This window comes from Athene cunicularia (genome assembly GCF_003259725.1).
Source record: "Athene cunicularia isolate RWA chromosome 4 unlocalized genomic scaffold, athCun1 chr4_part2, whole genome shotgun sequence".
In the NCBI taxonomy this organism is placed as follows: Eukaryota; Metazoa; Chordata; class Aves; order Strigiformes; family Strigidae; genus Athene; species Athene cunicularia.
The window spans coordinates 23329605-23352663 of NW_020799099.1; the positions used below are offsets into that span (position 1 = coordinate 23329605).

The following is a 23059-nucleotide window of genomic DNA, read 5'->3' on the forward strand; positions in this document are numbered from 1 at the left end:
GTGGTGTTTGAAAGGTCCATATGACCCTACTGTTCACATCCCTCAAACACCACTTCTTGGTTTTACTCAATAAGTTGAAGAAAAATAATGTTTCAGCAAGCTGTGTGAAATGGGGTCACCTGCCTGATGTGGACAGCAGGTGTCTGGTTTCCTCTCACGTGCACATGTCAAGAGCATGTGCACAGATGTTCCTCCTGACGTGCGGCTTACCCTTGAAGTCAGGTTGCATTTCCTTAAAAGTGATTTTCAGTGTCAGCTACTGAAATTTAAAAAATGCACTGATAAATAACAAGGCTTAAACATAAGAATGTGTAATTAAAAAAAAAAGGGGGCAAAATATATATCCCTGTGGGTTTCATCCATATGTCACATCCCCTCTAAGGTGGCCCAGCATATGAGGTGGGAATGTTGCTGTAGCTTATGCAACTGTTACAGCTGGCTGCCGGTCAGTGTAGTTGTTTGATTTGGCTGTTTTCATAAAGCAATTTATCCTTCCCTTTCACCTTGGAGGAGAAAAACTGACAGGCTTTTGGCAGTGTTCTGCAGCAAGCCCAGTGTTCAGCAGGGACTTCTGCATACTTACACGCTTCGCCGAAGAAAGCCTTTTTACTGGGTGCTGTCACCCTGAGAGGACACATGCAAAGAGAGAGTCTGTCTCTGCATCCCCATGCTGCTGCCCAAGACTCCTCTTTGTGGGCAGGGAGGGTGCTCAGGAGCACAGCAGAGCATGACCTAAGTGGGAAAGTCAAGGGGCAGGACAGGGGTGCGGGGCAGAGGAGAGGATGATGTGGGAGGAAGGGTGTGGCCACAGGATGGTGACTTCAGCAGAGCCAGCCCAGCTTTTGTGCTAGGGAACCTCTGGGTGAAAGTCAGTGGTGTGACCACAGTAGCTGTATGCATCAGGCTACAGAAAAGGATAATATGAGCTCTTCTGATAAAATGTTGACAGGATTAAAAGCAAAATGCAACCAGGAGTGATGTTTACATGCACACAGAATATTTACATGGCTAACAGGGCACAGGATCCCTGCAGGGCTCCATACACAAGCACCAGAGCTGGACGTGGTTGCTGCTTGTCTCCTGGGTGGGGCAAGACAAGCACTGCTCACAGGGCACATATGGGGCACAGTCTAGAACATCCCATCTCAGAGCAGAGCTGTGGTCACCCTTCCTTTTAGATGGACATCTTTCTAATTGAAGGGTATCTTATTATTCTGCAGCCAGCGGGACAGTATAGCTGAATCAGGCTGGGTCACTGCACAGTTTACATTAACCTGTGGTTGTGGGCCTGCCTGTTAAAAGCCCGTGCCAGTATTCCCACATATCCGTCCCTGGGCAGCTGCCGAGATGCACGTGCATCTCTGGGACATTAAGTGTTGGGATGAGGTTCTGCTCTAGCCTCTTGGATGAGCTTGTCAGCACTCTCCTGCACTCAGGTAGCCATGGGACTTGGACTGGTTCGCAGCATTCAGCCTGAAGTTGGAGCAGAAATATATGCCATTCCGGTTCAGCACTGCCTGGGTGTACTCTTTATACCAGTCCAAAACTGCTTAGGCCAGTACTGATTTTTGTGGCAATCCTGAGGTTATGCTAAGGATGGACTGCCGGATGCTTGCTTCTAAACTGGGATAAACACTGAAGTACCAAAACTGTAGATAGGTGACCCCTTGTTCTCACTGCCAAGTACCTGAGAGTACTTAAGAGAGATCCAGTCTCAGCCAGCCTTTTCTGCAGCCTGTTGGCAACTGCACTTTCTGGACTCCTAGGAATTCAACAAGAGTCTAGGCAGCACAGAGAGCACAGATTTTAATAAGAACATATGCAAGAGTTACCTGCAGAAACAAAATCCAGCAATGCTATCTGCATGCTGCAGGGAGAAACTATTGTAAATATTACATTTAAAAATGGATTTAAAATTTATCAGATTTACTTTTGCATCTAGTTGAGTAGACTATCATTCACAGTAAGGTTACTGTGGTCTCTTGGGAGGGTGTACTTAAGGTTTGTCAAAAGCTCAGCAAAATGAAGGTAGATGCAAAGCAGTTTGCTTTGCTTTGGTTTAGACCCAGAGGCCACTGTGCCATTTGGTAGGACTGGCTTTTAACCCATTTTCTCATCTGCAGGTTGTGGGCAGCAGGTTAAGATGGGCTTTGTCCTTCTAAAGTGTAGCTCCCATGACAGATGAGAGGAGTCAACAACCAGAAAAATACATTTCTTCAGCTTGTACAAAACACTGCTAGATAAAATCTTCAGTAGCTGTCAGGCTGATTGGCAGCCATCTCTTTTTGGCAAAAAATAGCAGCGCATCTTGCCCTTGATCTTTCACACAATTTTCCTTGGATTATTACCATTACAAATGAAGTACAAGCAGAGTCTGAAATTTTTCTTAAGTACTTACCCTCTGTTTTTCCGTTTGGACTCATTTCCCATTTTTCCCTCTGCCTTTTCCATTTTTCAGCATCATGTCTTGATGCCTGTGCAAGCAGACCTGTGAGGTGGTGTGGGCTGTGTCTCAGCATCTAGGAGGAAGGGCTGTGAGATCTGGTGCAGAGCCAGACTGCTCCCTGAGAACCCTGGCAGGAGCCAGGTTTTTCTCAGGGCTGTTCATGCTGTTCAGTTGGTAGTTCCAGCTGATTTAGTATGCATCACGGGTGGTTAAAAAGTGGTTCGAGCACAGGTGCTGGGAAGGGTTTTAAGAGGGGCTCTAGGGTTTTGTTTGGTGGTGTTTGCTTTAATACCGAAATGAGTGGCCCAGACTTCCAGTGGGCAGGCTTGTACAAATAAAGACCCTTTTCTTACAGGGCATGCATTTGTGCGTTGCCACAGCATTTCATATAGGACAAATATGCAAAGGGATTTCATAGCTAGATGTGCATTCATTTCCAAAGGTGATTAAAGTGCCCTTTGAGTCAGAAGATCCTTAAACTCCTGATGGCCAGCAGTAAGAAGCGACTACAGAGGATCCACGTCTCTGCATGCGCTGAGCCAGAGATTTCAAGTAGGTCTGACATTTTTTTTAAAGCAAGCATCCTTACCCCCAAAAATAACAAGAATAATTGAAAAGCTTTTTAGATAAACCCCCACACAAATGAGAAATGCAATTTTTAATATAGTGAAAAGAAAAATGAACAGGTAAGATAACAAGTCCTTGTAGGCAGGCCCTTGCTCTTAGGCAGGGTTGCAGCCAGAACAGGGGCTCCTGAGCTGCATGAGACTGCCTGGTCCTCTCCAGTCCCTGGGAAATCCCTCCTGTCACCCTTGGTGCCTGCTTGGATGCTCCCTGCAGGGGTTACCACATCTCAGCTCCTTCTCAGCTTCCTCTCCAGCATTTGTTCCATCGTCTGTCAAGCTGAGCTGTCTTCCCTTCTCCTTCTAGAGGGGTATGACTGACCCAACCAGCTGTTTAAGGGAACATAACAGTGAATGCACAAATAAGATGCATACCATCTATCGCATCTTGCCTTGTTTCTGTCCTCAGGGCAGGTGTGACAGAGCCAAACAAGGCTTCAGGTGTGCACTAATATGACCTCAAATGGTCATACAGTTGAGCAGGCCCATAACAACTGAGAGCCCAGATGCTGCCACAAAAGTGCTCAGATATCATGATGATGGGCTTGACTGATGAGCAGAGTCGAGGTGTGCTGTAGTTTAAGGGCAACAGAAAAGCATCAAGAAGCAATAGGAAAGGTTAACATCAAAAAAGGTCAGAATACACCTTATTGTACTGAAAGCAGTCTGGCAATAGGCCGTTGTCTGTCTGGGCTGAGTAAACTCATATCAGCTACCTGAATAGTGAGGGAGTAAATAGGTATTTTTCAGTGTCTGCTGAAGTGTTATAGCAGTTCTGCTAACTGAATCAGCAGAGGCCAGTCAAAAGCAAACCACCGCATGCAGTTGCCCACTTTGCATAAGATCTGCACAGAGGGTGCTGCAGCCTCCTGGTGTTGAACTTGTTGCTTCTGCCGTCAGCCTCCCTGTCTATCTCTGTCATGGGTTCCTGCGGTGTTTGCAGTTGTGGCCAGCAATAACGTGTGTGGTCCCCAGGTGTGGAAGGGGAATCAGGATTTCATGCACCTTCTTGAAATGCCAACCTCATCACTTGTGGGAACCACATGTATCCAAGGTATCTGTGTGGGCATCCCCTGTTGCCTCTTGCTTCCCTGTGATTGTAACATATGAGTCTGTCTCTTGTCAGCATCCCAAAGCAAGCTGAAAGATGGAAATTGTGTATCTTCTATCTTACTCTTCAGGCAACCTCTTTTGTAGTTCAGTGAATATGTCCTTGGTTTGCACTGTCCAATTATTTGTAGTGCCAGTCTTCAGACCCACAGAGAGTTAGGAGAAAATAACCCATGAAGCAGATTTTTCACAAACAGAATAACAAACACCCTTCGACACTAAAACGAGGAAGTCACAGCATTTACAGAGAGCAACTTAATGAGCTGGGAAAAAAGAAAACACTGGGTGCAGAATCAGAAGGATGCAAGTACCTGTGTATGCTTAAAATTTAAAGAAATATGCTCTGTGTTCTATATATTCAGTGGTCTGATACGAGTTAGAGCATGCCATAGTCTTTTCCTCAGATCGAAAAATGAGGAGGGAGGCTGAATTCCTGCTTCAGCGGATGTTTATATGTGTCCTTAACCCCTGCAGTTGTATGATGATTTTTGTGATGATCTGAGAAATCATATGATGAGATTAGAACTGTTAAGAGCAAATATTCAGAGGACTCAAGGAATGGAAGGCTGATGAGAATCCAGAATTGGGGAAGGTGTGCTTGATTAGTTTGGGAGCTGCTTTTTAACTGTTTTTCAATATTTGTTCTTAATTTTTTTTTTTTTTTAAATAGAGGGTAATTGGAGGTGCTGGTAGTCTTATTTATGCTTTTGCAGATTTTCAGATATTTCAAGAGAGAATGAGAGGCAGAATTTTATGCTGGAATTTCCTGGAAATTTCTTGGTTTGTTTTATTAAACATGCAGACTTTCTGGTTTTGTTGACATTCTCAGAAGCAGCAAGAGGGAAAAGTTGTAGTGTTGTTTTGTTGGGGCATGGGTGTTACTGAAATAAATAGGAGTTTCTTTGTATTGTCAGCATTGAGTTGCCAGAAAAATTCTTGAGGTTTATGTTTTTTTAAAGCACATAATGAAGACCTACTCAGTGACAAGAATCTGTGAAGGTCTGCTGGCTGTGTAGTATCCTCCAGACTATATAAGCCAAACATAAACATTGTCAAAATTAGAAACTTCATGTTGCAAAAGGTTCGGAAGGGTGCTATGTTGAGATGAGATTGACATAGTGGCAGACTAATGTGGTCTAAATAAGGTGGAAAATTCTGTTGGTTTAGAAAATCTGTTCTTATTACTACAAATTTATTTTGACCTTTGTGGAGATACTAATTTCACCTCCCGATAAAAGAAACTTTTGGGTGATTGAGCAAGGTCAGGCATATAACACTTGAAAAATTCATCAGTGACCTTGGTTGCTTTTGACATGTGTTTTGGCCTACTACTGAATTTTGTATTTCTGTTTCTTCTAGGTATTTTCTTGCAGTCAGTTTTGCTTGCTGTTTTGAGTCCTCACTGCCTTGGTAGTTAATTAGTGTTGCCCACAGGTCCCAGCGTTGTTCTTCAGCCCTGTATAATAGGACTCCAAATAAAAATGAGCAATAATCATAAATAACATTCCAATAATAAAAATGACTTTCCAATTCTGTAATAAGTTGGGTTTGCTTGCTTTTCTCTTGTGTAAGACACTTCATTCTGATTTTTATTAATTCTTAAGAAAGAGCATTGTCAAAAATTACCACATTTATTTAGACTACTACAGTGCCTCTGGCTCCTGTCATTAGGATGGCTTAGTGAGGAGTCTAACAAGAAAATAGCTCCCATGACTTCAATAACGAAGTCTCTGTAAAAACGTTATTCTCATAAACTAACTAATTTTCACAGTTTTACCAATCAGTAGTGACCCAGCCCCCCAACCCATCTTCAAGGGTCAAGCGAAATGTCTGGGTTATACTCTTGTCACACATCAGAAAATAGGTCCATGTGGGGTTTTGGTGGGAGAATTTTCTCTGTCGACATTATATGTCAAGGGCTCAGTAGCAGAATCACTTTTTAATTAGCACATGTGACAGTCGTTTCAATGTGCATTTCAAGTGATGCTTGTGAAGAGCCACTAAACAGATGGGGAGAATTCATGTGGGGGTTCAGATCAGAACTAATTCACTTAATTGAAAAATTAGGAATCATTCCCCCATGGAGCAGGTATGAGTTAAAGACAGTGCTCTGGCACGCAGATTGCCTTTCCCAGTTTTTTTATCGTGAAGAGCCAAACAGATTTGCTTTGCCGTCTTTATTTCTTCTGAAACTGTTTACTGAGTAGTATGTCTCATCCTAAAATGGGGGTTGGTTTTGTTCAATGATTTGTTTAATTGTTCTTAAATAAACTCTGGATCTAAAAGAAATGTGACCTGCCCAACTGTATATACTAGTTTGGTTTGCATCGATATTTGGAAAAGGAAAGAAGAGAGTATCAGAATTTATAGACAAACAGATGTCCAAAGCCATCTGCTCCTCCCCTCATGGTCATTAGACGTTCATAGTACAACAGCGTGAACTTGGAATAGCTCTCCTTTACTTCAGGACTATGTTGACTGGCTTTAAAGTGAGCACAAAATGAGGTGAAGATATCTTCTAGGTGAACACAAATTTCCACTGATTTTTCACTCTGGTTTACATTGACTCAGTACTTCTCAAAAATCTTAGCAATTGTTAGCCTTGCTGAAAAGCCATTTTGAAGTGATGCAGAGTTGCTATCACAGATTGCAGCTAAGAAACTCAGGAGTAGGATCATAGTCTCCCAGGGCTGGCTTAACCCAGCAGACTGTGTATATCTGTGATTGGACAGAGCCCAAAGAGACAGTATAAAAATAATAAATTATTAATATGTGGAAGACATAAAGCTTAATGAATAAGTAAATAGTCACAGCATTTTCCTTTTCTTAGAAAAACAGACTGTCTTAATTTTCCTTTCACTGAGTATTTTTCTCTTGTTGCACTTTCTAAGTACCATAAGGTGCTGAAATTTAGGATTAATTTTACAGAAACTGAGGAAGCCATACTGCTGCCATTCAGGCTGAGAGAGAGAAAGGAGAGTAGGGATGTTTTCTGGGAAGGGCTTTTGCTGATACTGCTAGTGAGTAGGGAGGATCTGGAACAGCTGAGTGATTGCCCAGCTCCTTTCAGCGGTGTCTCCCAAGTAATGTAACAAAGGAGACCCCACTGTGTGCCTGCAGAGACACGGGCAGCATCATCCCTCTCGTTAACATAAAACTAGATGTTCAGGGTGTCTCCCAGCTCTCATACCTGTGCTTTGCTGGATGGAGAAAACCTTTTAAACAAGTAGCCTGTAATTTAAAGGAAGACTGGGGTGGGATTTTATCACTGGCCATCACCACTCTGCTGACACTGTCAGCAATCCAGCCCTTGACATCTAGCAGGGTCTGAGTTGGGCAATGCTGAGTCCTTTTGGAAGCCCAGCCAGCAAGCACATTTGGAGACTGCCTTCTGTTTGAAGCAATGGTTTCTCTGCAGTCCTGGCTGGATTTCAACCTCCATAACTCTGCTCCACCTGTTTAAAATCCCTCCCCAGTGTTTCACTGGGTATGGGATGGGCCCCTCCTGTTCGGCAGTGCTACAGTGTTCCCCTTCCAGTTTCATACCACCTGCTTGTAAATTGATTTCTAGATCATCTGTGCCCCCATTTATTAATTAAGCTGGCTTCCTTGTAATTATTTCAAAAGATCTAAATGTGAAAGCAGTAAGTATGTGCACAGCCCAAGTGCTGTACAGTGCAGCAGCTTCTCTAGGTGTTTTATCTGCACCATGCAACAGGTTGTTGGCCCTCTGTGTTCCTTTTACCAGTGAGGTTTGGGTTCATTCACATTAGTCTGAAGTGACCTGTTGCCCCCTGTGAGCACATCCTTATTAGTAGTGGAGTTAGAGAAGAGCTCTCTGTGAGAAGATGGAACTGGTGCTCAGCAAAGGTTTGGGATCCACTCATGTCACAGGGTGGGAATCAGATCTGTTCTTCACATAGGCACAACAGGTAGCACCTTTCCTTCCACAGGTGACTTGCTAGAGGATTTTATCACATTGAGTTTATTTTGTGACCTAAAACTTCCATACAAAGTCCGTTCTCCCTGCCATTCATCCCTGCTTTCATTTCATATTTCTTTTGTTTTCCCCTTCCTCTTGGCATATCATTATGTTTTCATTAATCTATCAACAACAGGGCAGCTGCTGTTCCTTTGTCCCTAATATTGTCTTCTCCATCCAGACCTTGGAATCAGGAGATCCTTGAAATCTTTCATGTGACTTTTAGGCAGAAATAGGTATTTCACTTTCCCTCTTGCCTGCAAACATTTCTCTCCAAGCTGTAAAATCAATCTGTTCCAGGTACATTTTCTTCTTATATCTGACTGATGCTAACACTATGTTTCTTTCATTAACAGATTAGCTTCACAGGAAACCTGTTGCCTACAGCCTGCCCTGTTGCACCCACCACTCAGCGAGAAAACTCTGAGGAGAAGCTGAGGGCAAAACACATCTCAGATACAGTCCATGGGGACTGTACCAGATCCTCTGAGATCTGCCAAGCTTTCCTTGGTCACAGCTGCTGTGGAGGAGGACCACCTGGGAGACCTGCAGTCTGCTAAGCACCAGCCCAAACTACCCAGTGGAGAGAGGGCCAGCAATGGCTTCCCATGCACGCCATCCAGCTCTGCTGGTGTTTGCTTGTTCGACCTGAAATGTACGTCAGCTGCCAGCGTACAGAGGTGTGAGCAATGCTGCGAGGACGATGCTAGCCAGCAGGAGGCCTTTCCTCCTGGGCTCGCCAGCAAAGCTGCAGAGGGGCATCCTGCAGCCATAGAGCCAGCTGGTTGCTCCCAGCCAGCGGGCAGCCAGGGACCAGCAGCGCTAGCCCTTGCTGCAGCAGGAGCCCCCTCAGCAGGGCAGGGGCCAGAGATGATGCCAGCCCCCCAGAGCTCCCGGCAGTTTGTGCAAGGCAGCCAGGCAAAAATGAGCTCCCTGACACAAATGGATGACTCCGCCTTGAAACCTCAAGGGACTGATGATCAGCCAGCACTTGAGGTGTTAAATTATTCTTCCCCAGGTGACCCTATCAGAGGTAATGAGTCCTGTCATAGTTCTCAGGCAAACCTTCTGCAAAGAGGGGAAAAAGGCAGGGAAGCAGAAAAAACTGGTTCTGCTGCATGTCAGTCAGCCTCGCCAGCGTGTCACGCTGAAGCTGACCTGGGGAGAGACCCACAGACCAGTCTGGAGACAAAAAGTGAGGCTGCAGACGCAACGCAGTTGCATCCCACAGATAAGACTGAAGCGGTGCAGAGTGGTGAGGCACCAGCCCAGCCTAGCCACGAGAGTCCGCATCCTGTACGCAACGCAGACGCTGAGTCAGTGAGCCCAGGCTCCACCCAGCTCTCCAAATTCAGAGAAACGAGTACAATGACAGTTCAGCTGGAGAGCAGCTCTTTAACTCAGGAAGCAGTAAGCAGGACATGTCGAGATGCTGAGGTTCAGGCTGTGGCTACCATGGAGAGCAAATCGGCTTCCACCAGTCCCAGTATCCTTGCTGCCTTCTTAAAAGGGAATCCTCCTCCAGAGGAGAAGGAAGAACTGCACGTAATTTACCAAGGAGGTATGGGGCTGAGCCACTCTGCACTTAGTGACAGTGTATCCTCAGAACAGAAGTCCCCATGTTCTCCTGGTATCACATCAAAAACGACTGTTGTTATGGCTGTGACTGCTTCAGCCCAAACCCAGCCTGTCAGACTGCCTGGGGTCCCACCTGATGTGGTGTCTCCATCAGCAGCAGATAATGCAAAACACTTTTCCCCTGTAGCTGTTACCTCCCAAGCAACATCTGTGGGTAATGCAGAAATGATTGGTGCAGCCCCTGACAGCAGGGATGATGCACAGCTGCCAATGGATGCTCCAGTCCCACCAAAGCCCATCCCTGTTGAGCAGCTTGCAGTTGACTCCAGTAATCAAACTCCAGCACAGCCTAGGTCTGGCACTGGAGAACCAAGCACCACTTCTGCTGCTGCTGTCCCAGCAACCAAAAACAATGTGCAAGATCTTGTCCATGATGCAGGAAGCAGCCGGTTACCTTTACTCTGTAGCACAGATAGTGAAGTCAAGCAGAAAGAAGTCATGGGTGACTCTGAGCAAAAGCCTGTGCAAAGTAAGGGTGCGAGTCAAGGGGAGGCCATTCCTCATCAATCTGTGGTAAAACCAAAGGAAGAAAACTCAGCTGTGCTTGATCCTAGAGGAGGGATGGATGTTAGCAGCCAACCTGCCACTGTCCACATAAAGGCGTGTTCAGAGGATACAGGTGAGAAGGATGAGAGCAGAGGACGGGGAGAAACTGGCCAGGCTCAGACAGCCAGCAGCCACAGCCTGCAGGCAGGACTGACACCTGAGTTGAGTGAGAGTTCTGCACGTCTCACCCCTCCCTTGGAGGTGTCAGCAGCCCCCCAGCAGCAAGGCCTCCAGGCCAAGGAGCCCAGGGGCCAACTTCACACAGCAGCTCTTCCTGCTTCAGCTCAGGCCTTGGCAAACCTGGGGGAAAACAAAAAGCAGCCCACCCCGGCCATGGAGGCGAAAGTGCAGGTGAAGCAGTCCAAACACGTCAGGGATGTTGTTTGGGATGAGCAGGGCATGACATGGGAGGTTTATGGTGCTTCCCTTGATCCAGAATCCCTGGGAATTGCCATCCAGAACCACTTACAGAGACAAATACGGGAACACGAGAAACTGATCCGGGCCCAGAACAGTCAGACCCGGAAATCCATTTCCTCAGATACATCCTCAAATAAAAAACTGAAAGGGAGGCAGCACAACGTGTTCCAGTCCATGCTGCAGAATTTTAGGCGTCCTAATTGCTGCGTCAGACCTGCTCCTTCTTCTGTGTTAGACTGACATGGTTTGCAGGAGTGTGTAGATGTCCATGGTGGTAGAGAGAATCCCTCCCCTCAAGTCTCGAGTCCTGCTGTTCCTTTGTGTTATTGGGGTTGTGATGCAGCAACAGTGGAAAATTATTCCCCTTTGTTTTCTGAGTAGCCACACGCTCCATCATGCTGTTATTCTTGCCACAGCTGGTATGTTTCCACATTATGCCCCCATCCCGACTACTGTCAGATGAAAAGCTAGGCACTTAGCAAAAGCACAAATTTAAATTGTCACCTCACTGCAGGGAGAGCAGCAGCTTCTGATAAAGCAAGAAGCAGAGAGATTGTCAACATTATTATGGGAAGTTATTTGTGTGCATCACAAGGTCTTATAGTTTGGGGTGGCTGGGGGAGGTAAAACTGAGTTCCAGCAGCTGTAAAGACCTAACACAACTTCCCTGTGGTAAGTCCATGAAAAGGTTATGGACCTTGATCACTGAGCAGTCTCACTTCTGTTGATATTGTGAGACGCCGTTCTCATGTGAGCCCCAAAGAGCCAGGTCTTCCTCTCCGTTGAAATGGAGAATCAGGCAAAGAGTGAGGATCAAGGCTGAAGGATTATCTCTTTGGGAGAAGTTAAGTCAATGGTATTTTGATGGTTAGAAGGGGAGGTGAGAAAGGACTATATTCTGCGGGCTTTTTCTCCCCTGCATCAGCCACACTTAAGGTGTAAGCAGGCGATGCACACAGGGCAGGCGAGTCACGAGAGAGCATGTCAGTAGATGTACCTGCACCTGACAGGATGCTCCCCTCACTTGGGCTGTGGTGCTCCAGCCAAGTCTTTCAAAAGCAGCAAGCCATTCTGGCTCCTCTAAATCACTCTTTAAAGTGATGTGGATCTGGTTTTTTTTCTCTCTCTAGAGACACACAGTAATGTTTTCCCATAGAAGCAGAGGCTATCCTGTGCGTCTGCATCCATGAGCCTACATGTCTAGTGCATTACACTCATTTTTTTCCTTTAAAGTTCTTAGCCAACTCTACTTTTTTTGTAGCATGTTGATGCTTTTCTTGCTGTCTTTCTTAAACCAAATACAATTTATTTAGCCTGTGCGTATTTTGTTTTACCTAATGCTGTCTATATTATAAACCATTATATTGTTAACTTGAAACATTCACTTTACAGAAGTATTGAAATCTTGAGACAATCTTTGCTGTATTTCTAATGTTAGAAAAGTTGTAGAAACTGCTAATAAAAGGTAGCTTAGTGACTGTTTTCTCCAGAAGTCTGATATACAATAATGTCTCGAATGTATGTTGGTCACATTTCTCACCTTAATGATATTTTTCAACCTGGGAAATGTGTTTCCCAATACTTTTTCATTCTGTCCACTAGAATTCATGATGGGAGGCTGGGGAACTCCTGCAGTTTGTAGAAAATTTAGTTTTCAATCCTGCAAAGCACCGAGGATTTGGATGTTGTAATCCTGTAGAGCACTAGAGTTAAATAGGGGTTATTTTTATTCCATTAAAGATTTTTCATTAATCATGATGATAATTTATTTCTGTCTAGTACCACACACCTGACTTACTCTGTAGATCTTACTCTTACAACTTACTCTGTAAATCTTACAGGTTTACACAGTGGAAATGAGCACTATTTTTTTTTCTTTTTTTCTGTGAAGGAGACATGAGGTGGTCCCCTTTTATTTAGGAGGCCAGACTTTTTGAGTTTATCAACTGCCAAGCCTTCAAAGCAGCTGTTTTGGGGCAACCTTTCCCTCGCAGAGAGATAAAATACTGTAAGATAAAATATTTTAACCCAGTTCGGTGATAGGTGTTGCCCCTAGGCATTGTATCAAATTGACTCCTAGTTTTCCTCTGGAATATATTTGGTGGCTTTATGGCATGTCCTTGTTCCATTTCTGTACATCATTTCAAGTCCTCTCTCACTTGATACTGAATTGCTAATTCTGAAATACCACATTGGAGAGTGTCTTCCCACCTCTGCGTAGCAGGAGGAAGGTCTCCTACCTTTTTTTCTGTTAGTACTACTGTTTCCATCCCTTTTCTAGCAGTGTCTGAGATGTGAGTTTCACGTGAAATTTTGTGTGGGATTAATATCGGCGGTATCACTATGTCAGGTTAGTTGACAAGTTCAGTGTCTATTCCTATTTTGTGTCTGTGTCAGCCCTGAAGAGATTCCCCGAGTTGTCTGCGGTGTTTGCTGTGTCCTGTTCAGGTCCAGGGCTTTGCGCTGCTCCTTTCTCCTTCCTTTTGCCCCCTCCCTTGCTAGCTGCTGCCCAGCCTGTCTTACTGTGAAACAGTGTCCCCTGGCTCAGCTCGTATCCCTCTCTCCACTGTCCCCCTTGCTGTAGCTTTGTGAGCCAGCTTACTCTGAACTGTCCCTTTACAAATATGCTCAGTCTGAATATATAAATGAATTGTTATATTTTTTTCCAGAGGAGAATAAATGGCTGTCGCACATTCACCAATTTCCATGAACTTTATCCTTTAGCTTAAGCTCTCCAAAATATTTCTAGCCTATGGGTATGACTTGATTTACTGAGACCAAACTGGGCTTAGCAATGAATGTGCAGGGTGCTGGGCTGGCACTGGAATTAACTTTTCTTTGTGAGGAATGGGAGATCCTGGTTCCCTGCAGCTGCTTTCAGCTGTGAGTCTTCACCAGCTGGTCCACCCACACCTCCCTCCCCACCCCAAATGACCTTTCTTCCAGGAAAACTTCATCAATACATACATACCACAAAACACCAGTGAGCAAGTTACTAAGTGGATGCATCTGAACAACTGCATGGGCATAACTGGAAAAACCATAGTGGGCAGCAGACCACTGTGCTTTTGTACTCCAGGAGAATACAAGTGCAAAGACAAACTGCGAAATGTTGGTGACGCTGCCTGGTGGACACAGAACTCCTGAAGGCATGCATTTGAAGCCAAGCAATAACGTGCCAAAAAAAACAACACACAGAAACGAGTTGATAATCACCAGCGCATCTCATGGAAAATGTTTTAGGTTTTCACTTTGCCTTGCTAGAGCAGACTGTAAACAACCTGATAGTTTAACACTGGTAATTTATGCCTTCTCCTGCATAAAATGTCTAGATGGTGATGTGAATCCTTGTAGGGATCATGCATCTTTCACCAGCAGCAAAACAGAACTATGTTTTGGGTAGCAATTAGCAAATATGCATGTGAATGGTCTTGTAGCAGCCAAGGAAGACTGTTTTTGGTGTCGTGTCAGCGTCAAACACGAAACTGTGCTTGGAGTAGCAGTATGGCAGAGGGTAGGGGGAGATGATCTGTGTGCCACCACCACGCTTTTTTTCTCTGCTAATTGACTCAGAATCACATTGCACTGGTGGGATGGTTAACAACCAAGGTAGTTCATTTGAACTAATACAGAGATAATAAAAACAGAAAGTCCTTTACCATTCCTAAGAGTAGGTCCGTATGAAAAAAAAAAAAAAAAGAGAAAAATATCTGTGTTTCAGCCTAGCCAGTTGAAGTAATTCAAATTCAGTTTGTTGCAAGGTGAGAAATTTTTGGAAACAAGCTGCTTATCAGGAAACTCTTCCCTCTTGGTTGCAGGGGGGGAGGTTAACATGGCCAGAACCATTAATAAAAACAGTGAATGAGAATGGAAGAGTTACTTCTAGTTTCAATACAGGAGCTTTCTGCTAGGAAAACTAATAAGCATGTTTCAGTATTGCCAGTACAGAGCCTGAGTTGAAGGAGAATCTCATTGCAGGCAATTTGCAATGTAGTCCGGGGTTTCGTGTAAGGCTGTGCCATCCTCCATTGTCTGTGAGCACTTGGTTGGTGTCTTGACAGCTTTGCGTTGCCTTGGGCACAAGTGCTGAAGTCCTGCCTCATTTCTGCTGCCTTGGTTTGGAAAAAAGAGTGGGGAAAGAGGTGGAGGGACAAGGAGGAGAATATCTGTCTTATCCATTTCAGTAGAAGAAAACCTTCTTTTGAATATACCAGAAGGAATTGCTGAGAAATACGGGAAGGGAGGGACCAAAAGAGAAGTAAACCAAAGTTGATATAGGTGCTTCACAAGGAATTCCCATTCCTGTTTCTGTAAAGCCAATGTTCTACGTAAGTTTTGCCCATTTGTTCATTCTGGGCTCACACATTTTTCATATTGTTGGTGTCCCATGGCTTTTAGGAAAAGGAACATTTCCAAGGGCTGTATATTTTGCTCATATATATAGACGTATCCATATATGATTCAACAAACCTACTAGCAAACAACCTCAGTTTACTACTGCTACTACCAGGTAAGAGCTTGTAAAATGCACCATTTGGAGAGGTATATTCAAGGGATTCAGAAAAGGTGAATATATGCTCTAAAGGTAACACTAGCTTTTATCTTGAATTTCATAACTGTGATGAAGTGGTAAGATTAAGAAGTGGAAATCTAAATGAAAATCAGTGTTGAAGTTAATAGAAACCCTGTTTTTTGGTTTGGAAACTTGATGGAATTACTTCATGTTTCATGACTTAGTAGAGGCAAGGTTTGTATGAAAGTACAAATTTTATTTACTTATTAGTTCCATTGTCTTGTTCTATGTCTTATCTTTCTACATCTTTTAAAAGTCAATGCAAAAGGTTACCAAGACTTTCAAGCCCAGCTTATGGAAATGGCTGCTCTGAATGAGAGACAAATGATTGTCAGGCTCCAGGGACTTAGAAAGTTAAGGGCTATGGTCTGAAGAAAACTATCCCCTCCTTTTTCTTCTCCCCTGTTTTTGTAAAGTCTCAACCTCTGCCAGTTTATTTTTTGGATGCCTGTATGGGTGGTTAGTATTTTCAGTCATCCCGAAGATATGCACACAGATTCTTATCCAGATGCTGAACACTACCAAGTATTTCTGGAGTCACTGGATGCTGCAGTGGTCCATGGGACTGAAGGTCAGGTCCTGTACATTGAAATGGCTGCAGTGTTCTCTTAGTCATCCCACTTGAGTCAGTGTAGATGTTTAAAAGAAAGAATTAAGTATTACTGCTTCATTGAACCAAACTGAAATTACTATCATCCTTTTCTTTTTCTTTTTTTTTTTTAACTGAGATTTATTATTTTATTCTACTTTGTGCTTTTCTGAGCAGCTTTTCCTTTCCAGAGTTTATAATGTGGATGTTGCATCAAATCCTAGCAAGGCAGATTTTGCAGATTTTGGCATCATTCGGGCTTCTTTAAAGAAGAAAATGCTGTAATTACTGAGCCCAGTCACACAGAGATGAATTTTTTTTTCCTCTAGGAAAACATTTGCTGTAGGTAAGCTTATGTGTGAATGTGTTCATGTTTAAAAGGGATGTACATGTGTGCAGGTCTCATGCATTACTCATACTCTAAGACAGTTTTTTTCCTTTACCCTTCTGATTGAATGCTGGACACCTAGCATTTTCATCAACTTTGAGGCAAGTTTAGATCACTCTGCAATACAGAAACAAGGATTTTCTCCTTATGTGGTCTCAAAAAAATTCCCACAGCTGTATCTGAAAAACCCACCAACCTCCATGTCTAGACTGTCAACAGAAAGTGCAGTGGTTGGGGTGTGCAGAGATGCACACTGGCTACTGAGCTTGGTGGAAATCCGTACTTGTATGTACAAACTGGTTTCTGCAAAAAGACTATGGGTGATAGCAAGCATCTGAGCTCATTAGAAACAGAATCACATCAACCAAGTCCCGTTTGAAATACTAGACCTTAAGTTTTTGTTAGCTTTCTGCTTAGACTGACACTCTGGAATAGAAATAAATTACAATTCTGCCAGCAAAGTCTCCAGCAGTTGTCTGTTGTTGAACACGAGTCTCTCGGATGCTTCTCAACAGCTCTGTTACAACAGGTAACCCTTCTACTGGAGGGTCCTCCTGACAACACTTCCATTAGCTGAGCTTATAATCAATAGTTTGAAGTATGTCAAATGCAAGTTTAGACACTACACTGAAGAATTTCAGTAAAATGGAAGAGGAAGTTCTATGCATTTGTGGTACATAAAATCACATCTGAAGTCTGAAGTTAGGATCTTGGTTGAACACTGAAAGCATTGGGAGTTTCTACACAGAGTTAAAGGGAGAAAGTATAATTTGAATTCCTGGCTGTTGCAAGCACCACAAAAATGATAGCTGTGAATCAGTCAGCAGCAGGAGAAAACCAACTTGGGGGCTTCTAACAACAACTAATATTACTGTGGCTTTATTATTTTTATAGTTACACTGACTGAGCGTGATGTACTGTACGAAGTAAAGCTAGTATTAGGCTTCCAGGTGTACCATGGCGTTCATTCAAGACATACCAACAGAAGTTTGCATGTGAAGAAGTCTTACAGTGATACTAAAGCAATGTTACCCACTCGATCGAGTCCCTTAGGAATTTAATGTTTTGCTGTTTTACATCTCCTGGTTTCCATGCTGAATACAATAAAATGAACACTGTCTTAATTATTCTGGGTCTCTGTTTGTAGGCTGACATGGGAAAAGAAAGGACTTTTAAGTGTGACCATTCTGGCTAGATCTGTGTATGTCTGTAAGACAGAGCAGCTACAAAGGACTTTCTCCATTCTGGCCTGAGACCTGGCACCTTGCAAAGCTCAGCGCAGTGGAAGCCACCATGCCAAAGAAGAGACCCTTCTGCTTCCTTCTGTGTAAGTGCTGGTGCCTTTTCAGAGCTGTTCATGAGCACAGACTTTTCTGCAGGACTGCTTCTCTACCCTTTCGCATGAATTCACTCAGCCTTTCAGCTGCCTTTCAGTAGTTGCCACACAGCAACACATTATTCATCAGGCTCAGCAACCCAGGAGCTAAGACGGAAAAGGGCAGCAATTTAACCCTGTGGTGTCACTGCTGTAGTAAATTGTTACCACCATCCACCAGCATGCCTGCATGCCACATGCAAAGTCAAGAACATCAGCATTAATCTGAACCATTTTCCTCCCCAAAAAGAAATAAAGTTTTATCTGATAGTACAAAAGAGTATAAGATCACAGATGATGGCAGTGAAGTATTTTTATCTGGTGGTGTTATTTCCATGTGGCTGTCTACTACTAGAGGGCATGAGGACCCCATCTCGGCATGCTCTTTCCTATGGCAAGGGGAGAAGAGCAGAATAGACCCGGAGATAATGTGGTTGTATGGTGCCTCTGCTACCAGGGACATTCTGGCTGCTCACCCCAAGCTGGACTGAAGCTCTCTTCCCAAAAATATTTTTCTTAACTGTGTTTCTGTACTTCTTATGTCTTGTGGTTGGCTCCTAGGGTTCAAGCTACTTCAGCTTGGGCAATTGGGCAGGGTATTTTATTAACAAGCTTTGCTGGATTCCTTGTCATATGGTTCAAGTTCCTGCGTGCCAGTGGCTGCCAAAGATTAGTCCTGAACCCAAACTGCCAGGAGTGGGGTGTTTCCCTATGGTAGCTGGGTTCATTCAGCTGTGTGCCACAGCTGGCAAGCTCTCTTTATAGGCAGGAAAACTGATGTCTCCCTTTCCTACTTCATCCCCGTAGTCTCACTGCAGTAGGAAAAAAACCCTAGAGATCCCCACCACCAAGGAGACTGACCCATCAGAAAAAGGACCAGTGCAGAAAGTAAACTAGCATCCTATCAAACCAATAATCACCAGTACATATTTTCCATCTGATGCAGATTTTGTATCATGTAACATAGCAATTTCAGGAAGATAGTGCCTTCATATGTAAAGAGTAAGTCTGGCTTCTTGTTCATGCATCAGCTGATTTACTGAGGACGTGCACTTCCCAACCAGCAGCACTACATCCCAGGGTATCTGCTTCTCTTCTTTAACCATCTAAAGAAATCGCCATGCATTTGGGGATTCAAATGTCATCAAAAACACTCTGTGGTAGGTGGCAGTATTGGGAGTAGAAAACTTGAGATTTCTTCATCACATTTCAAATTACTAATTTGAGAACCATAAATTACAAGTTTCTCTAGCCGTGTTTTAAAATGTAGGCACTTAAATCTGCAGCTGAGTATTTAGATAAATATGGCCTCATCTGTGAAGATGTTGCGTGCTCTTAGCTCCACTTGAGGTTGGGTCATGGAGACCTGTAGATGCTTGATAACTCCACAAAGAAAACTACTCTTAATGAGACTCCTATACCCAGTGAGACAGCAGGTAACTCATAGTAGGCAACTCTGAGTAGTAATGACAGTCTGCATGTTTGTACCAAGAGCTGTCAGTGCGAATTAGGACATGGTAATATATGCCCCATTGCTATTTGTATTTCAGCAGTGTTTGTAGGAATGAGGGTAGTGCTGCTTGAATTGCAGAGCACCCTGCTTCCTAAAGTACTGAATGTCAAAAAGAGTCAAATTAAGAGGGATCAGCAGCTTGAGAGAGTGGGTGCTAGCCTGCAAAGGAATTTGCCTTTGCTGTGCCATCTTAGCAATGAATTAACTATTTTTTTAAAAAAATGTTTTCTAATAGCCTGCTGTGGACTGCGGCACAAGGAAGGGATTTGGGTCATTCATGCTGAGGTTCTGCCTTAATTCCATAATTCTATTTATTTCTTTTCCTAATTAGAAACCTGCTCATGGCAGTGCTTTTTCTCTAAATCCACTTATATAACATCAGAAAGACATAAGCAAGTTGAGCAGTTAAGAACGTGTTTCTTATGGGCTGGTGAAAAATACCCCAGCAGCTAGAGCACAACCACTCAGCACCTGCCTATTCCTCGCCACCTGTTAGAAAATGGCTGATGCATAGGAATGGCTGCTGGGTTCTGCAAAGCCCCTGCATCTGTGCCGAGCCAGGGACTGCTGAACTGCATCATCTTGGGCTCAGGAAGGAGGAGAGATGAGGTCTGCCCGGGAACTAGCAGAGGTGAGGCCATTCACGAAGCCGCTCCTCTTGTGATTTGTGTCTCTTGCTTTTGTGTCTCTTCCTTTTTTAAGGACAGTTACCAGTCTATTAATTAATGAGACAAAATTCTTATGTTTAGTAAGTCTTAGGCTAAGGGAAAAGCTTCTGGGGAGATGCTTGCTCCATGCATTGGGTTACTCACCCTTCTGAAAGACTTGAGCTCCCACTAGGTTTTGGATGCTTTGAGCGCCTGCTCTGTAGACAGAGGCTGGTGGACAGGCTTCCCTATTTTTTTCCTGGATCCAGCAGAGAAGGAATGGGGAATAAATAGGGCTGACACTTGGCTTCGGTCATATCCAGATGTCTCCCCACATCTGATGTGACTATATCTTTATGTATACCAGCTACTTAAAGGAGAAATGCTGGCTAAGAAAGCTGAGAACTATACAGCAGTTTAGGTAAGATGCTGTAATCAGGTGAGTCACGCAAACTCTCTGGGGCAAATGCAAATGCTCCAATGTTGGTTAATGATGGAAATATTCTTTATATCCTTCCCTTTACTGACATGGCTCTGCAAGCTTATATATTTCTTTGCTTAGAAAGTTTTCCTGGTATTCATCCGACCTTCCCTGCCACTGAGCTTATGCTACAGCAGGCTATACCTCCTTCATCCATCCATCTTAAGCAGTGATCTCTCTCCTCCCAAACTCACCCACCTCTCCAGCTTGGCTCAGTTGATGTTGAAGGACTGTTTGGAAGAGTGAAGCAGTTGGTTGCTCATACTTATCTGCTCTTCACTTTTTGGATGTTGCCATGAGTGATACTAGCAACTGTCTTACATTTCTTAACATGAGTTCCTGTGCCTTGGGGACATATCCAGAGATCACCAAACTGAGTGCAAACACAGTCAGTACATGGCTTCTGCTCCCTGGGGTGGATGTGCGTGAGTAGCCTCTTCCCTGTCTGCCACTCATCTTCCTCTGCCCTTGCAAAGCCAAAGCCAGGTTCTCTGGCCCATTCCCCCGTGGCAGCACAGGTGGAGCAGAAAGCAGTCATATTTTTTCCACTGGACACTTCTCTGAGATGGCACACTTCCCACAGGCACAAAGCTAAAGTAACTATCTCATAATGTCCACTCCTTTGCTTGCAGGGATAAAAATCTGTCCCATTTCTTTTGTGCATTTTCTTTCTAGCCTGGCACACATACAGGCTGGAATAGCTACTGCAGACTAGTTGACGGCACTGTAGAGAGAGCCTACCAAATTGAAGGCAGTCCCTAAATCTCTGCTGAAACAGAAGCAGGAGCTCTTGTAGAGCCTGCCCCTAACAAAAAGAGAGCTATATGGTCTAGCTTACAACTTTTTTTATAGCTACATATGTGGAGGTTGTGTCTAGCTTAAGCTTTCTGTCCCCAGTGCAGGTTATAAAAGAAAAAGAAAAAACTACATTGAAGCCTCCCTCTACTGTGGCACACTTTTATTCCAAACACATGTAGTGGCACAATGTAAGCATTGCTCTTTCCTGGCAGTCTGTTCTGATTGCACACTTTGTTATCATTACAAGGCATCCAATACCAGCTCTAGAACAGCTTTCATACTTCTTTAACTTGTTTGGCAAGTTTTGCTTCAATGAATTATTTGGGTCTTTCAGTGCTGTGACTTATTTCCTTAAGAGGTCATATGCTTAATCAAAACAAAAAAACCCAACTACATTTCCAGATGTTAGGAGGAAAAAGAAATTTGGTTTCAGTGCCCCTGTCTGAGAATGCAGCAGGTGCAACAAACAAGTGTGACTGGGAAGAAACACCACAGCACAGAGATTTCCTTTGACAGTAAAGAGAAAGGTCTGTAGAGGAAGGGATAGGCTGGTTTAAATGCTTCTTTTCCTGGGATGCTCCACACCTTTCCAGGTGAATGAATTATATTTATCAAAGGCATTTTGACAATGTTAAAAGAGTTCAGTCTGGCTTTCAAAAAGCAAGTGATTGACATATTTTCCAAAGTGCTGCAATGTGGATGAAAATGAGCAATTGCTCATTAAAAGAAAAATACCCATTTGTATGAAAAATCTCTGAGCAGCTTTTCTCTAAGACTGGCTTCTAACGAACAGTCTTGGCAGGTTGGACCTTGCCAGAGAGGACAGTGAGAAAGGATGCTCCCATCTCTCCCCACCTTTGCAAACACCAGGTGTATTGGTGTTGTGCATTAAGCTCAGGAAGCAGTAGAGGCTCTGCCAGATGGGAGGAGGGTGGGAGTACAAGTGCTTTCAGTTTCTTAAGTCCAGTGAGCAAGGGGAGATGGGAGGCAAGAGTCTGAACACAGCTGAAAAAGATGCAGTGAGTTACATCAGAGACCTAGCTATAAGAGTGGGCAAGAGTCACTCTTAGGAGAGATGGGAAAGCCTCAGGTGATGGCTTGAGAAGACTTTGTCCTACAGAACAGCTGAGAAAATCAGGGGAGCTGCAAGTAAGGTACAACACTGAGTTCTTGCCTGTGTGATGACTTTATTCAAGGTTGCTTCAAAGGGTTGTGAAACTTGAGTCTGGTAAGGGGGGAGGATAGAAGACTGGGTTGAGAGGGGGGACCCAAGGTGGGGCACCACGCTACATGGAGTGCACAGTGTTGTTATTAATGCATAGCAAGGAAAAGACGCCGTTTCTGGGAGAGGCTTTGATTCTATGTGCAGAAATGAAGTGGTTTGAGAAGTTGGGCTGGACTTACAGTTTTTGTCTTGCAAACCAAAAGTAAGAGCAGGTAGAATTAGACCTAACAAAAAGAAGGACAAAAGATCTAAGGCTGCAGCAGGTGATTCTGTGCTCCTGCCAGCCAAGGCAACCCAGGGAGTGCAAAGTGGCACAGCTGTCTGGACTTACTAGAGAAGCACACAAAACCCTGTAAAGCCAGGAGGGGGTTGCAGGGAAATCTGAGGTTTAGCTCTCCAAGATGCAAAAAAATAGCTTGAAGTTGTGCCTTCAGCATAATCAATGCAGCTGTATGCCTTAAAACTGCAGGTAGCTCTAAATCATTTATTGCAGTGCAAATTAGTATCTGACTGAAGAATCAATTTTAAAGCCCCCAAAAACTGCTGGCAATAGCTGTGCACAGAATTTCGTCCTCCCCTGCTGTTAGCTACAGCATAGCACAGAAAAGCTGGGAAGAGTGAAGGTCATATTTTTTCTTTGTTCGAGCAAAAGGGTAAGACACTTTGCTTCTAAGTGAAGCAAATCAAACCTTTTTCCATTCTAAC

The 23059-nt window shown here is 43.9% G+C and overlaps 1 protein-coding gene across 2 annotated transcripts in view; it reads left to right on the top strand.

The window, feature by feature from the left end:
• GPRIN3 (GPRIN family member 3) overlaps positions 1 to 17427 on the top strand; it is a 63940-nt gene extending 46513 nt beyond the window's left edge. The window contains exons 1-2 of one of the 2 annotated variants that reach the window (XM_026847991.1): positions 2477 to 2544; positions 8518 to 17427. In XM_026847991.1, the coding sequence (XP_026703792.1) occupies positions 8627 to 11005 (2379 nt within the window). In that variant the 5' untranslated portion in view covers positions 2477 to 2544; positions 8518 to 8626 and the 3' untranslated portion in view covers positions 11006 to 17427. Of the gene's footprint in view, positions 1 to 2476; positions 2545 to 8517 lie in introns of those variants that run through there. The other variant, XM_026847992.1, reaches the window with a different exon arrangement.
• Positions 17428 to 23059: the final 5632 nt, after the last annotated feature.